Consider the following 15,027-nt stretch of genomic DNA (forward strand, 5'->3'; position numbering starts at 1 on the left):
AAAGGAGTGCAGTTCAGTGCCAGGCCTGGCGAGTCAGTCCTTTAGTTTTCCATTTTGTCCTTTTATAAGTCCCCTTCCATTTCTTTCCTTTGACCCTTTTTATTTAATTTTTTTGGAGCATACTACATGTCTCCAGACAGTACTAATGGGCCACTTAATTCTCATTTGTCTCATGTGCACTTCCTTCACATTCTATACAGCCACTGCTAATCTATATGAACATCATGAAATTGTATTGTTCCTTGTGTATCATTGTTTTATTATTGCAGACTGGCCAACAAATTGGTTCTAAACTTAACAGTTGTGCTGTAACTTTAAAACAATAATATTCCATGCATAATGCCATTACAAGACAGCCACCCACTGCGATGTATAATTTTGTTTGTAGTTGCAAGCATGCGTCTGCCATGATTAGGTGGCATAATGTTTTCTTTTTTCTACTATCCATTTATCTTGCATATGTTATTGAGTGTATCTGATAGAGACTTCTAGTTGCAGATTCCTTAACTTAGAATTTTCCCCCAGGCGTCAGATTGGATCGAGAGATTTTTCTTCGAGGAATACCCTTGCATGTCAGCAGGTGGCGTCGGTCTACTCAGCGGGCGTCGTTGGCATCGTGGATGCTGTGATGACGTCAGGAGTAGTATATAGATGCAGCCCTCGTGCAGTGACGTCAGTTCTTTTCTTTCCGTGCCACGGGCAGATCCGGAGAAGAGCTTCCCTGGCTATTTTTGACCGTTTTGTCGAGTTTTTCTGTGAAACTTTGGTGCGTCGAGGATGTCCCCAAAGACCGGGTTCAAGCCATATGAGGACTGTCATTGTACAATGTCAGTGATGGATCCTCATCGGGTTCGTCTGTGGTGTCTCGAGCGCGACCCCGACCCAAAGTCGTGCTCCGAGTGCCGGGCCATGCACCCGAAGGCTTTGAGGGAGCGGTCCCTAAAGCTTATGGCGGCCCAGCACTTGACTCCGCGTAGGTCCCGGTCTCGCTTGAGAGGGAGGTCTCGAGATCGGTCGCGGAGTCATCACCACTCGTCTTTTTCCAAATCCTCGGGTCAAGATAAGAAGAAGACGTCGAAGAAGTCGCATTGCTCTCCGACTTTGCCCTGTCGCTCGGCCGACGCGACGCAGGAGGAGCGTCCACTCACAAGGCCTCCGTCCTCGGAGCCTGCGTCTGGGTTGGCTCCACGCTTCCCCAAGTTTCCCGGAGCTGGAGCGACCCCCACCCAGCTTAAAGAGTTTTATGAGGCCATGCGCCTCATATTTGGGCAGTCCGACCCCGATACGGTGCCTACGGGCCCAAGGGGTTTGGCTGAGGGGCCTTTGGGTTCCGTGCCGGCGGCTTCGGGTCCGGCCACCGAGGTCACCTTAGGGTCCGTGCGCGGATCCGCACCGGTGTCGGTCGCACCCTTGAGACCTTTCCTGGCGCCGGGTCGATTATCGACGCTCCCGACGTCGGTAGTGCCCACTATCGACGTCAACCCAATTCTTATCCCCGACGAGTCAGAGTGGCGTCGGCCGGCACCACCTTCGACTTTGATGGGGCCTATTCGCCCCAGGTCGGATTTAGACCCTTTTTCTTATGGGTACGAATATGGGGAGGGATTGGAGGGGTCCCTGGACCCTTATGAATACCAGGATGACTCTTCTAAGGACTGGGCTCAGGAATTGAGTGAAGTCAGTGGTCTGGATACTTCTCAGGAAAATGCTGGCATGCTGTCTCCTCCTACGGTGGCTACGGCGGAGGGAGCAACTTATAGTATTGTGGTCAGTATGGCAGCTGAGGTCCTTTGTCTCAACATTCCCACTGTTGAGGTCAGGTCTTACCTCCTGACAGAGGTGCTTCAGCCTGGGGCTTCTACTTCAGAACCCCTTTTGCCGTTTAATGAAGTCCTTTTGGGTACATGGTCCAAACCCAACGCAGGGGCTCCTGTGAATAGGACTATCGCATGCTGCCATTGGCCCACTCCGAATGAGCCTAAATTCCTGTCCCAACACCCCAAGCCTGAGTTTCTTGTTATCCAGGCTTCCTCTTCTTCAGGCGCATTCCCTTCTGCACCCCTGGATAGGGAATCCAAACGACTGGAAAAGTTTAGCAAGAAGTTGTTTTCTTCCTCCAGTCTTGCGTCCCGGTCTGTGAAGACTCCATGCCTTTTGGGCCGCTATACCCACTCTTTGTGGGATACGGTTGCGTACGTCCTGCCGCAGATACCGGAGGAGGCCCGTGCTGTCGTCTCCCAAGCTGTGAACGATGGGAGAGATGCGGCAAAGTCCACAATCTGTGGTTATGTACTTTTCTGGTTTTTCTGGGGATGTTCAACAGTCACTCATGGACATGCCCTTTGATGGCTCCCGTCTCCTCGGAGACAAAGCGGACTCAGCCTTGGAGAGATCCAAGGATTCCCGGGCTACGGCTAGGTCCCTCGGTCTTTCCTCTGCCCCTCGCCCACCACAGTCTGCCTTTTGCCCCTTTTGTGGCCACAGAAGGGTCTCCCTGTCGCATCCTCCACCCAGCCACCTTTCCACGCATGCTGTTCAGCCTCTGCGTGGCCAGGAACGCGGAATCCCACGTGGCTGTGGGGCAGGGAACCAGAGGTCTGCCCAGTCCATCTCTGTCCCAGCTGCAGCCTCCAAACCCTCCTAGTCCGTCCCCACATTCCCATCCAGTTAGTGGCAGGATTCACCATCCCCTACCCCACTGGGAAAACATCACCACGGACAGGCGGGTTTTGCAGATCGTTCGAAAGGGCTACTCCCTTCCTTTGGAATCTGCTCCACCACCCATGCCACCATCCTTCAATCACCTTCCAGAGGATCATTTGGCGCTTCTCCGCCAGGAAGTCGCAGCTCTCTTGGCCAAGGGAGCTATAGAAAAGGTCCCTGTGCCAGAAGTAGGTCGTGGTTGATATTCCCTCTACTTTCTGATACCAAAAAAGGACAAGGGCTTACGTCCTATCCTAGACTTTCGGGACGTAAACTACTTCTTCAAGAAGGAGAAATTCAAAATGCTCACCCTGGCTCAGGTTCTGGGTGCCTTGGACCCAGGAGACTGGATGGTAGCGTTGGACTTGTAGGATGCTTATTTCCACATCCCCACACATATGATTCGTTTTAGTTCCCGAGCACTTTCAGTTTACTGTGCTCCCCTTTGGCCTTACCAGCGCCCCTCAGGTGTTCACGAAAGTGATGGCGGTGTTTGCAGCTCATCTGCGCAGGTTAGGGGTCTCAGTCTTCCCTTACCTCGGCGACTGGCTGTTGAAGGCGGACTCGCCCCAGAAAGTCATCTCCCACCTTCAGACTACGGCGAACCTCCTACACACGCTGGGGTTCACTAAAAATGTGCCAAAGTCATACTTGACTCCTTCTCAGTCGCTCCCTTTCTTCAGAGCGGTTCTGGACACAGTGCAGTTTCAGGCTTATCCCCCCAAAAGCGAGTCCAAGACATTAAGGCTATGATTCCGATCTTTCGGCCTTGGTCTTGGGTTTCAGTCAGACTGACTCTGAGGCTGCTGGGCCTCATGGCCTCCTGCATCCTGCTATTGACACATGCCAGATGGCATATGCGGGCTCTGCAGTGGGACCTGAAGTTCAAGTGGGCGTAGCATCAGGGGGATCTCTCCAACCTGGTCGAGATCTCGGAGGGGACTGCGAAAGACCTGCAGTGGTGGGTTTCGAATCCACATTGGGTCCACGGCAGATCCCTCTCCCTTCCCCAATCAGATCTATCTATAGTGACAGATGCCTCACTTCTGGGTTGGGGCGGCCACATGGAAGAGGCAGAGATCAGAGCACTCTGGTCGCCATATGAGTCTGCTGGAGCTCGCGGCAATCAGGCTTGCGTTGAAAACATTCCTTCCCTCTCTCAAAGGGAAAGTGGGGCAGGTGTTCACGGACAATACTACCACAATGTGGTACTCCCAACAAACAGCGCGGAGTAGGGTCCTGGACCCTTGGTCAGGAGGCACTACACCTCTGAACATGGCGGGAATATCAGGGCATTGCCCTGATGGTCAACATCTGGTGGGCTCCCTCAACGCCTGAGCGGACAAACTCAGCCATGGATGCACAGCCGATCACGAATGGCATCTCCATCCGGAGGTGGCGCAAGGTCTCTTTCAGCAGTGGGGAGACCCTTGGTTAGATCTGTTCGCTCCGCAGAGAACACGCAATGTCAGCTGTTTTGCGCGTTGGAGTTTCCAAGGTTGCACTTGTTCGGAGACGCGTTTCGTCTCGAGTGGAACTCCGACCTCCTTTATGCCTTTCCACCTATACCTCTTTTGCACAGAGTTCTCAAGAAAATCAGGAACGACCAGGCCCAAGTCATCTTGATTGCTCCGGACTGGGGACGGAGAGTATGGTATCCAGAGCTATTGAGCATGTCCAACGATCCTCCACAGACTGCCTCTTCGGGAGGATCATTTGTCGCAGCAACAGGGGACGGTTCTTCAACCGAACCTGTCCAACCTCTGCCTTCATGTGTGGAGATTGAGCGGCGCCAGTTGACGGCTTTTGCCCTTCCACCCGAAGTCTGCAATGTTATCTTGTCAGCCAGGCGCCCATCAACCAAAACTGTATACGCCTGTCGTTGGAATAAATTTGAGGCATGGTGTACCAATAAATCTGTTGATCCCCTTTCCGCCCCTCTACTTGAGGTTCTTCTGTTCATTCTTTCTGTGGCCCAGCAGGGCTCTGCTTTGGGCACTCTAAAAGGGTATTTGTCTGCCATTTCGGCCTTTCTCAGGCTACCTGATCAGCCCTCACTCTTTAAATCTCCTATTGTGAGTAGATTTCTAAAAGGGCTCACCCATTTATTTCTTCCCGCTCCATTTATCATGCTTCAGTGGGACCTTAATCTTGTACTTACTTATTTGATGTGTACCCCCTTTGAGACAGTGCATACTTATCCCTTGCGGCTCCTCACCTTCAAACCTGTCTTTCTATTCGCTATCACCTCTGCACACAGGGTGAGTGAGCTTCAGGCCCTTTCCTCAAAACCTCCATACTTATCTGTGCACCCTGACAAAGTAGTGTTGCGAACAAGGGCTTCCTTCCTTCCTAAGGTGGTTACACCATTTCATGTAGGCCAGTCCATCACTCTGCCTACTTTCTACGCACCCCCACATCCTTCCCATTAGGAGGAGAGACTCCACCGTCTGGACCCAAAAAGAGCATTGGCATTCTACCTCAATCGTACTAAAGATTTCCAGGCGGACAATCAGCTCTTTGTTGGATATGGGTGCGAAAAAAGGGAAGGTGGTGTAAAAGCGTACCATCTCTCGATGGGTGCTTCTTTGCATCAAAATGTGCTACGCCTTGGCCAAAAAGCAACCTCCTGAAGGCTTGGGTGCACATTCCACCAGAGCAACTGCTTCTTCTACTGTGTTAGCACACGGAGTTCCTGTCCTGGATATCTGCCAGGCAGCTACGTGGGCGTCCCTGCACACGTTTCTAAGCACTACTGCCTGAACAGTCATGTCCGTCGGGACGGCTATTTTGGTCATTCGGTCCTGCAGGACTTCCTAGTATGATTTTGGTTCGCAGCCCACCACCGAGGATGGCATTGCTTGGGTATCTATTCTAAGGTAAGGAATCTGCAACTAGAAGTCTCTATCAGATGTACAAGTTACTTACCCTCGGTAACGAAATATCTGGTAGAGACATATTCTAGTTACAGATTCGCCACCCATCCTCCACTCTTGCAAACTGATTTCTAGGGACAGGGATTCCCCTTTTCAGGTCCTTAGCTCTGGCGCACCAATCTCAGTGTTCTTAGCGCTCTGCGTTTTGGCGGGGAAAGTCGTTAAAAGAAACCGACGTCACTGCACGAGGGTGGCGTCTGTATACTACTCCCGACATCATCACGGCGACCACGACGCCCGTGGACTCGACCGACACCACCTGCCGACGCGCAAGGGTATTGCTCGAAGAGAAATCTCCAGATCCAGTCTGACGCCTGGGGGAAAATTCAAAGTTAAGGAATCTGCAACTAGAATATGTCTCTACCAGATATTTTGTTACCGAAGGTAAGTAACTTGTATGTTTGTGTTTTATTATGGTTGTGTAAGTGGGTAGATGCAAGAATGAGTAGGTGGGTAGATAAATGGATGAATGAGTTCAAGGATAAATGACATAGTGCATGTGCAATGACTTGAGTGTCTAAACCCATCAATAATGGTTTTATTAATTTTTAACAGGTTGACATTGCCAGTGTTTGTTTGAACATTGTAAGAGCCTTCATTGACAATTGACCACAACCTGCTGCACTTTTAAGGGACTTCATAGAGGATTTATTTATTGTTTTGTACTTTTTTCCAGCTCTGAAAGTGAATCAGGCTCCCAGAGTGCTTGTGACCAACTGGTGACTCCTACAGCACTGGCAGCCTGCACTAGAGTGGATTCCTGCTTCACGCCCTGGTTCGTGCCATCACTGGGTGTTTCGGTGCACTTCGCTCATGTGGAGATCCATCTTTGCCACCACTTGGACCAGCTTGGCACAAGTACTTCTTTTTTAACTTTAAATCTAAACATGAATCAATGTTTAATCTGTATCCATCATCGCTGTCTGCGTAACATTGTTCGCATTGTTTCTGCAGAAATGTATTGATTGATATTTAAAAATTCATCAGCGTTCATTGTTGTTGATTGGAATTAACCTTTAAAGTTTATCACTGTTAAGTCACCATTAAGTGCTGCAAGTTGGTAAACACAGGGGTTCTAATTTTGCTTTATTGCATGCCTAGCAGCCAGCCAATAAGGCAGCACCTTAGAGAAACCCTTCCTCCTCAGCTCCCATCACACAGGGTAATGTTGCCACAGGCAATTTGACTCGTGAATATAAAGGTCGCAAGCTGGAAGTCTGGCATCTACAGTAATGACTTCAGGAGATAGAATCCCATGTAAAGGCAAAGTCATCTGAGCAATAGTCATTTTCTTTGGCATTTTAATAGCAACACGTGGCACTTAAGAAATCAGTGTAGGGCCAGTAAGTCTTTGCGGTCCTCGTTCTTGAAGCGTGGTCCAGGTCAGATCTGACCGTTGCCCATGCAGCCACAAAGTGCCTAGTATTATTAACAATATGAGGATGACCTTAACATTTTCTTGAAAAAGACATAGGCCTGTGCGCCACTCAAGGGTTGAAATACGTGTTGGCTGGCCCATTTTCTAAAAAAAATGAAATTTGACAATAAATGTTTGATATCTTTTTTGGTCATTTTCAATACCTGAGGTTTATCTTATTGAAATAATTACATTATCATGCTGTCTACCCATTATATATCTCAAGCTAATGAACTTAGGTAAAGCCTTTCCTTTTTCTGTTGTAAGTATTGGTATGCTACTACCTGTTGAATGTGTGCATTCATCTTGGCCACATTGAATTTTTGGGGGGAGGCCAAGGGGCAGGACTATAGGCTTGCATCCTCCCTGGATGCTTATGCAGCTCTACTGCGTGCATTACTGTTAAGCCCATGGTGCACCAAAAAAAGAGCTTGCAGCCATTTATGTAGTTTACAAACATGTGTTCATGAATAAAGGAAAGATGAGCACTGGTGAAGATCTGTTCCCGATATATATGCATTTTTAAAAATAAAGAAAAAATATCCATAAAAATATGCTGCTTCTTAAACGCGGCTGCCGCACACCACCACTGAAAAATTCTATATTTAAGAAATGTAGTCACTGTTACATTATATTGTGTTATATTATGTCAATTTGTGTGGCGCAGCTTGTGACCTGGGAGGGTATCCAGACGCTGGAGCAGGAATGTGGGCCAGGCGGTGCTCCTAGTTGAACAGCCAGGTCTTCAGTTTCTTGCAAATGTTGAGAAGTGAAGGAGCTGTCCTTGGCAGTGATGAAGGAGAAGTTGTGCCCTCCTGACTTGCTTCTGCGAGTATGGGGCACCCGTGCTGGGGTGAGAGAGGTAGAGCTTAGCTTTCTGAAAAGTTGCTAGAGTTGTGTAATTCTGTGAGGTAGAGGTTGATGTGAGAGCTTCTGGGGTCATCTAAGATGAGTCTGGTGGTGTTGTTTTGGATGTTCTAGAGCCTTTGTGTGAGCTGGCTGAAGATGCCAACATAAAGAGTGTTACCATAGTCTAGTCTACTGGTTATGAGAGCCTGAGTGACAATGTGTCTTGTGTGCATGGGGAAAATCTTGCGGCAGGAGGATGCGGTTATAGTATTGACCTGTTTATTCTTCATGAGTTTGTCAGTCTAGGATGATGCAGAAGTTTCTGGCATAGTCTGTCAGTGTGGGCATGGGCCTTAGATCAGATGGGCACCAGTAGGAGTCCCATGGAAAATTCTAGTTTCCGAAGATCAGTATATCCTTTTTGTCTGTGCTTAGTTTGAGGCAGTTCTCTCTCATCCATGTGGCCACGTTGGACATGCAGGAGGTGAAACTGGCCCTGGTGATTTTGTACGTGTCAGTGAGGGAGAGAATGAGCTGTCTCTCATCGGCGTAGGAGACAATGTTGATGCCATGTGCTCTTAAGATGCGGTCGAGGGGTGTCATGTACACCCTGAACTGAATTTGGCGAAGGGAGGAACCCTGGGGTACTCCACCTACAGTCTTCTCGTGTTCGGAGATGTAAGGGTAGAGTCTGACTGATTGAGTTCTGCTGGAGAGGAAGGAGGCGATCCATCTCAGGGCAGGACCTTAAATTCTTATGTCCTCGAGGAAGGCGATGAGGATGCCATGAGAGACTGTCTCGAAGGCTGCCAAGTGGTCAAGCAGGATGAGAGCAACATTTTCCCCTCTGTCTATTATAGACCGAATCTCGCCTGTTGCTGCCAGAAGCCATCACGTAAACTTTTTTTTAACAGTTCAAGGGATTCTTAGCAGGCAGATGTACTTAAAACAGGTGTCAGGCATGGCCAAGATGGCAATTGAGTAGGTTGCTGGGTGCCATTGCTCAGTCCCATCCCAGCATTTGGAAGAGCCATCAGCACCCTTTCCATCTGCATAGGACATCCTGCAACCTCCTTCTGAAACTCTAGATGCAGCAAATCTGGTGGAGAGGGATCCTGGAACACTGGCCCTTCTGAAGGGTGGGATGGAGGTAGGCAAGTGGGTATCCATTTCGGCACTATCCTTATCCCTAACAGCCTCTCTGAAGCCAGACATAGTGAACTGGCCTTGCTCGGAGCGTCACTCTCCTGTGGTTATTGGTGAGGACCCTTGCTGGAGGCTGCCCATGTGAGTCAAGGGGGCCTACAAGAGCTGACCCTGCTCACACCTTGAGGCCCTTCGAGAGTCCACAGCAAGTCCCAGCGGTTGTTGCAGGTCCCACTTTCCATGCCCCCAGGGTCTGCCAGGTAGGGTGATGGACTAGTGTGACAACAGTTATCCAGAGTTGGCCCTGCTGTGGACTGCGAGAGCCCTTGGAGCCATGTTCCACTTGGGGTGGGCCTGCTCTCGATTAGCCCAAGGATCCAGCCAGGCTTGGGGATCTTTGCTTTATCTGGATCTCTCTTCCTTTGCTTTTTTAGGAGACTATGTGGTCCCTCCGGTCCCTGCTCGCTCACTTACGTTTCTCACGGGCACCTGGGACCCTCAGATTTGGCGGGGCAGTGGTTCCCTCAACCCTGTCCCACCACTCGTCCTAACATCCCCCTTACTCTCTCTAGTGCATACCTCGTCACACGCAAGGTTGCACTTTCTACCCTCTTAAATGGAGTGTGCTGGGGACAGGACCCGACTGAGGCTGAGCGGATTGTGTGGATGTCCCCCCATTGGGGGCAAGAAGGTACACCCCAGCATATCATAGAAACCCTTGTCTCCTTTTGTGCGTGTTGGCTTTGGGCCCATCTGTGCTGTACTCAAACTTGTCAATCATTGCAGCCTTCCCAGCAGTAACACCTGACTTTGTCCCCGTTGCTGCATTCAATCAGTTAATTAATCAATCAAACATTTATAGAGCATGGCAAACTACCTGTGAGGATCTCGAGGCGCTTGAGCTGTATGCTGCTGCTTGGAGGTATGATCATTCAAACATTCAAGTTTTTAATTCTCTTCTGATTTGCTGGAGTGCCAGTGCAATCTTGAGGTTCAGGGGGAGGTTGGTCCAAGCCTTGGCTTCCAGGTGCGAGAAAGAGCGTCCTCTGCTGTTGGCTCGACGGATCCGTGGGTGTCTGTGAGGGAGAGGGAAGCTGATTGGATGTGTCTCGCCGGTTGGTAGAAGATGAGGTGTTTGTTGATGTATGCTGATTCTTCGTTTTGCATGGCCTTGTAGGTGTGGGTCAGCATCTTGAACTGGCCTCTCTTCGAAATTGGGAGCCAATGTAGTTTCTTGAGATGGGGTTAGTTGTGGGTCCTTCTTGGGAGGTCAAGTATGAGTCTTGCTGCTGAGTTCTGTATTGTCTGGAGTCTCTTTAGAAGGCGTGCAGTGGTTCATACATACAGCGTGTTTCCTTAGCCCAGTCTGCCGGTGTTGAGGGCCTGCGTGACGGTCTTTTCTGGTGTTTGTCGGGAGCCATCTGAAGGGCGTGCGGAGCATGCGAAGGGTGTGGAACCATTACAGAGATTTTTAGAGTATCCATGACTCATAGCTCTGCAAACTTTCAGCGTTGTGAACAGATACTAAAGGTGGTTAGGGAAATCTCTGCTCAGCTGAACTGAAGAATACACTCATAGCATGTGCAGCCACTTCCAAAGGGAATGTTCAGGGGCAGACATGATCACATGCTGCACTTAGGTGACGATGGGAGCAGGAAAGTGTAAGCCCGTCTGAAAACGGAAAACATCACTTAGGAGTTCATAGAGCACATCCTTAGTTAGTCACTCAGACATTGGCTCCATCAGTACAGACCTTAACTCATACATCCAGGAAATACAGGATGAAACTACTGAGCTAGGTCCCAGAATTGATGGTTTTGAGAGCAATGTCGTTGTTTACAAGTAAAACCAAAAGCTCATTTGGTAAGAAGTACTGTCGCTGGAAGAACAGAATATTGAGCGTCAAATGAGGCAGGACGAATTAGAAAATAGAAGTCGGTGAAAAAACATCCAGAATTAGGGGCATCCCATGGGGAGTGGAAAGAGACAATATCCAGAAGTTCATTTGGGATCTGCTACAGACAGTCAAGGGTTCTCCTGATGCACTCCTTATAAGGTTGGACCGCAGGCATAGGGGGGCCTCAACGGCACGCTGTCTGGCGTCATCACAATTGCATCCTCCTTTGAGTAAAAAGATTGGTAGAGAGAAAGGCAACATTGCCTTGATGGGGTATGCAACATTCATCTGTTTCAAGACCTCTGCATAGTGATTCTGAAAAAGCACAAGGACTTCTCCCCCAATAAATGACTTTCTGTGTGAGCATCACATATAAGTGGGCCACCCTTTCATATTAATGTCCCAATGGAATCGTAAACATAGGGTGCTGCACTCCCTAAAGGAGGCCAAAATGTTCCTGGGTTTCCATTCTCTCTTAGAACCAATGGCCTTTTGCCTTTCCCCCAGGCACTAGACCTTCCCTGGGAAAATTACTCTCTTCCAGTGGTTAGTGGTTTCCTAGACCCAAGTAGACTTCGTAGGGGTGTACTGTTTGGCCCAGTTGGCTGTTTTGGCTTTATGTACACTTTCTGGGAGAAAAAAGAGATGACGTGGGTAGCTAAAGGAATTGCACAACTAATGGGTCTTAATATAAACTATTTTATGTTACTTTCCTTAACATTCAGGTGGCTCAACTGGTCAAACAAATAGCCACACGTTTGGAGTTACTGTAGCAAAAGATACCTAGATATATTTTTCCTTCTAGAAACCTTCTTAGCAGTGACTAGCTGCATATGAGACACAAGTGATACCCACACTGACTCCGTGCATTAGCAATGGAAAAGGTAACAGGTGTGGCGACCCTGTTTAAAGCTCATATCGGATAGAGACTTCTAGTTGCAGATTTCTACCTGTGAATTTCCTCCTAGGTGTTAGCTTGATCTGGAAGATTTTGTGAGCAGTACCCCTGTGGTGTCAATCAGCTCTGCATCCATTTTCGTCTGCGCCTGATATGATGTTGCGGGTCCTATATTGCCACCACCCCGGCTCACTGACATCAGTTCTTTTCTTTCCATGCCAGCTAGCACCAAGCCGAAGAGAGCAATCTCTCAGTCACTTTTTGACTGGGTTTTTATTTACTAATATTTTTCAAGTTTTCTACTCCTGGTGTGTCGAGGATGTCATTATGGAAGGCCGGTGTAGGAAGCTGGCTCTTTATATAGTGGACCAAAATGAGGTACACTGTGCATAGAGTCCAAGCAATCCCCAGAGGTATCACAGAGGCACAAATGGCATCCCAAATGTTCTCTTTTTGGGTAGTGTGTCGAGCTAAGCATGTTAAACACACAGTCATGCAGTAAGTGAGACACACACTCAATAAAGAAATCCGACACCAATGTATAAAAATAACACGTACTTTTATATAAATTTAGAGACCAAGATCATCAGAATCATGTGAATACTTTTCGAGTTACGAATTTTTATAGTTTTCATGAATAGACAGTGCATTGTTCAGGAAGCTGCAATGCAATCCTATTATGGTAAACAAAAACGGTAATCCAGGTAAAGTACAACAATTTACGGGACAAATCTCCTGAATTTAAGAAGGTGTTGGGGCAAAGTCCAAGGCCATACCAACAGGTCACCATGGGAAGCTCTTGTCCGTCCGGTTGGAGTGGTGTGTTATGGCATTGGGTGTCCCATTCAAGTCTATAAGAATCAATCCAGTTACAAAGTCGCTTTAGGGATGGAGTGAAAGGCAGTCCAGGTGAACCCACAGGGGGGCTCGACCCTTGAGGTCCTCGGGCCCTGGGAACACCATCAGTCCATGCCTCCTGGGCCTCCTGGGACTGTAAGGTGTGGGTGCAGGGATGTCTTCTGGTGTTCTGTTCAGCACTGGATTTCCTCGCGGTTGCAGATATGGACTGGGTGTCGAGTCCGACCCAGCCAACGAGGTAGGAGACTTGGGGACACCCTTAGTTCTCCTCTTTTGGGTCCAGGGTGGACAGGTGCAGAGGTGACCTAGGACATCACGTTTTGCCTCCTTGTCACTTGCAGTTGCAGGGGGGTATGCAGAAACAGTCTGCATATGCCATCCTGAAGTCCACAGTGGCTGAGCACAGGTAGGGTTTCTCTTCCTTGGGGGCTCGGAACTATGCTGACACAGCCCACTTCAGCACGGGCTCGGGTACAGTGGTGATGTCTGGCGTTGGGTTTTTGACCGTCCCGGTCCTCTAATTTCTTTCTTGGGTGCCTGCAGGTGCAGGGGAGTAGCTCCTCCACTCTAAGGGAGTTATCGTGGCAATTTGTGGAGCACGGGCAGCCCTCCCAGTTTCTTGGAGACTGCAGCAGTAGGACAGGTCAGTTGTTCTTCGAGGGTCAGGTGCAGCAGGCAGTCTGGCAGGGTTGGCACTGAGTCAGTAGTGCGCCTCGATTTTTGAGCTCACCAGGATTCTTGCCCACTACCCTTTTTGTGTCCAGCGAAGATCTAAGGATCTGTTATCTGGGGGTTCCCTAAATATACAATTTAGGGGGCGTTAAGGGTAGTGCAGGGCATTAGCCAATGGGCCACTTACCCTTGGAGTCACTACACCACCTAGATGACCACTTCCTGTGGGAAGTGTGCATCACCCAGTCCGCAGTTCCTAAATTCCACCACACACAAGATGGCAGAATTTCCTAAGTTGTGTCCACATCAGGCTGGCCACCCTAGGGGTGGTCCCAGTCTAGAAGTGTGACAGGCCTCCTGCATAGCTAATTTTCCTGCCTGTCCTGGTGCCAGATGAGCCCTGGGGCAGGAGGGTTAGCATCTTTCTCTTAGGAAGGCCAGATCTGCATACCAAAGACAGTGAGCTTCTTTAAAGTTCCTGCCTTGGAATGCAGGTCATCCTGTGGGTAGAGGTGGCTAACATCCCAGCCAGGACAGGCTTTTGTTTCTGACCTCTCAAGAGGAAGGTCAGATTCTCATCTGTTGGTGGCAGGCTGGCCCGAACCAGTCAGTGAGCTCACCAGCAGTTGGTAGGGTTTTCAGGGGACACCTCTAAGGTGCTCTTTGGCTGCAAGTATTAATAAATCAATCACTTCAATCAGCGAGGGTTTATTAATACCAGATGTTTGATACCAAACATCCCTAGGTTCAGAAAAGCCCTCATGTAGCTGGGGAAATGGTAGTGACCAGTGTCCAGCGCATGTATTTAAATTGGCTACCCTGTACACGTACTGTGTCTATGAATCGACTAAGACATCGTTGGGGCATAATTGCTCATGCATATATGCCCTCACTTGTAAGATTGTAAGATAATGCACCCTGACTTAGAGCTGAAAGCCTGCTGTAGGTGTGACGTACAGATATTACAAGCAGTGTTTTAGGGGACACGACTCAGAAGTGTGTGCCATGTTGGGTTTTCAATTTTTGAAGCACCTCGTTACGCAGCCTGCAGTGCAGACTGACATTAGGTTGGTGCTGGGTCCCTCAGAGTGGCACAAGTTGTGCTGCACCTCTGAGGCGCCCTCTTCAGTACCCATGCCATAGGTACAAGGAGTACCATTTACTAAGGACTTACAGAGGTGCTGAAGGGCCTGGTCACTGGGGGATCAAGTGACCAGATGTCTTGTCTTAGAAAAGGAACACTGGCACTGGGGACCTGGTTAGCAGGAACCCAGTGTACTTCAGTCAAAGTTACACCTAAAAACGAGGCAAAAAGTGTGGGGTACTGCAACCAGAACCCAGCTCCATACAACCAGTTTTAAGCCCTGCTGGTCGAGTCATCGTGCGATGTCCATGACGGATTCACACCTCGTGTGTCTTTGGTGCCTCGAGCGCGACCACGATCCGATATCGTGCTCCGAGTGTTGGACCATGCATTCGAAGCCTTTGAGGGAATGGTTCCTGAAGCTAATGGCGGCCTGAGGCTTGACTCCGTGCAAGTCGAGATCCCAGTCGAGAAAAAGTCCTGTAGCGTTCGGGGAGTCCTCCATCGTCATTGTTTTTCAAGTTCTTGGGACAATCAGGAGTTGAGGCATAAAAAGAAGAGCAAGCA

General features: G+C 49.1%; 1 protein-coding gene across 3 annotated transcripts in view; it reads left to right on the forward strand.

The window, feature by feature from the left end:
- Positions 1–15,027, forward strand: part of VPS13B (vacuolar protein sorting 13 homolog B) — a 2,423,697-nt gene that overhangs the window by 2,057,713 nt on the left and 350,957 nt on the right. For all 3 annotated transcript variants that reach the window (XM_069220546.1, XM_069220545.1, XM_069220547.1), the window contains exon 41: positions 6,316–6,497. In XM_069220546.1, coding sequence (XP_069076647.1) covers positions 6,316–6,497 — 182 coding nt within the window. The remainder of the gene's footprint in view (positions 1–6,315; positions 6,498–15,027) is intronic.

Source organism: Pleurodeles waltl, chromosome 2_2 (genome assembly GCF_031143425.1).
Source record: "Pleurodeles waltl isolate 20211129_DDA chromosome 2_2, aPleWal1.hap1.20221129, whole genome shotgun sequence".
Classification (NCBI taxonomy): Eukaryota; Metazoa; Chordata; class Amphibia; order Caudata; family Salamandridae; genus Pleurodeles; species Pleurodeles waltl.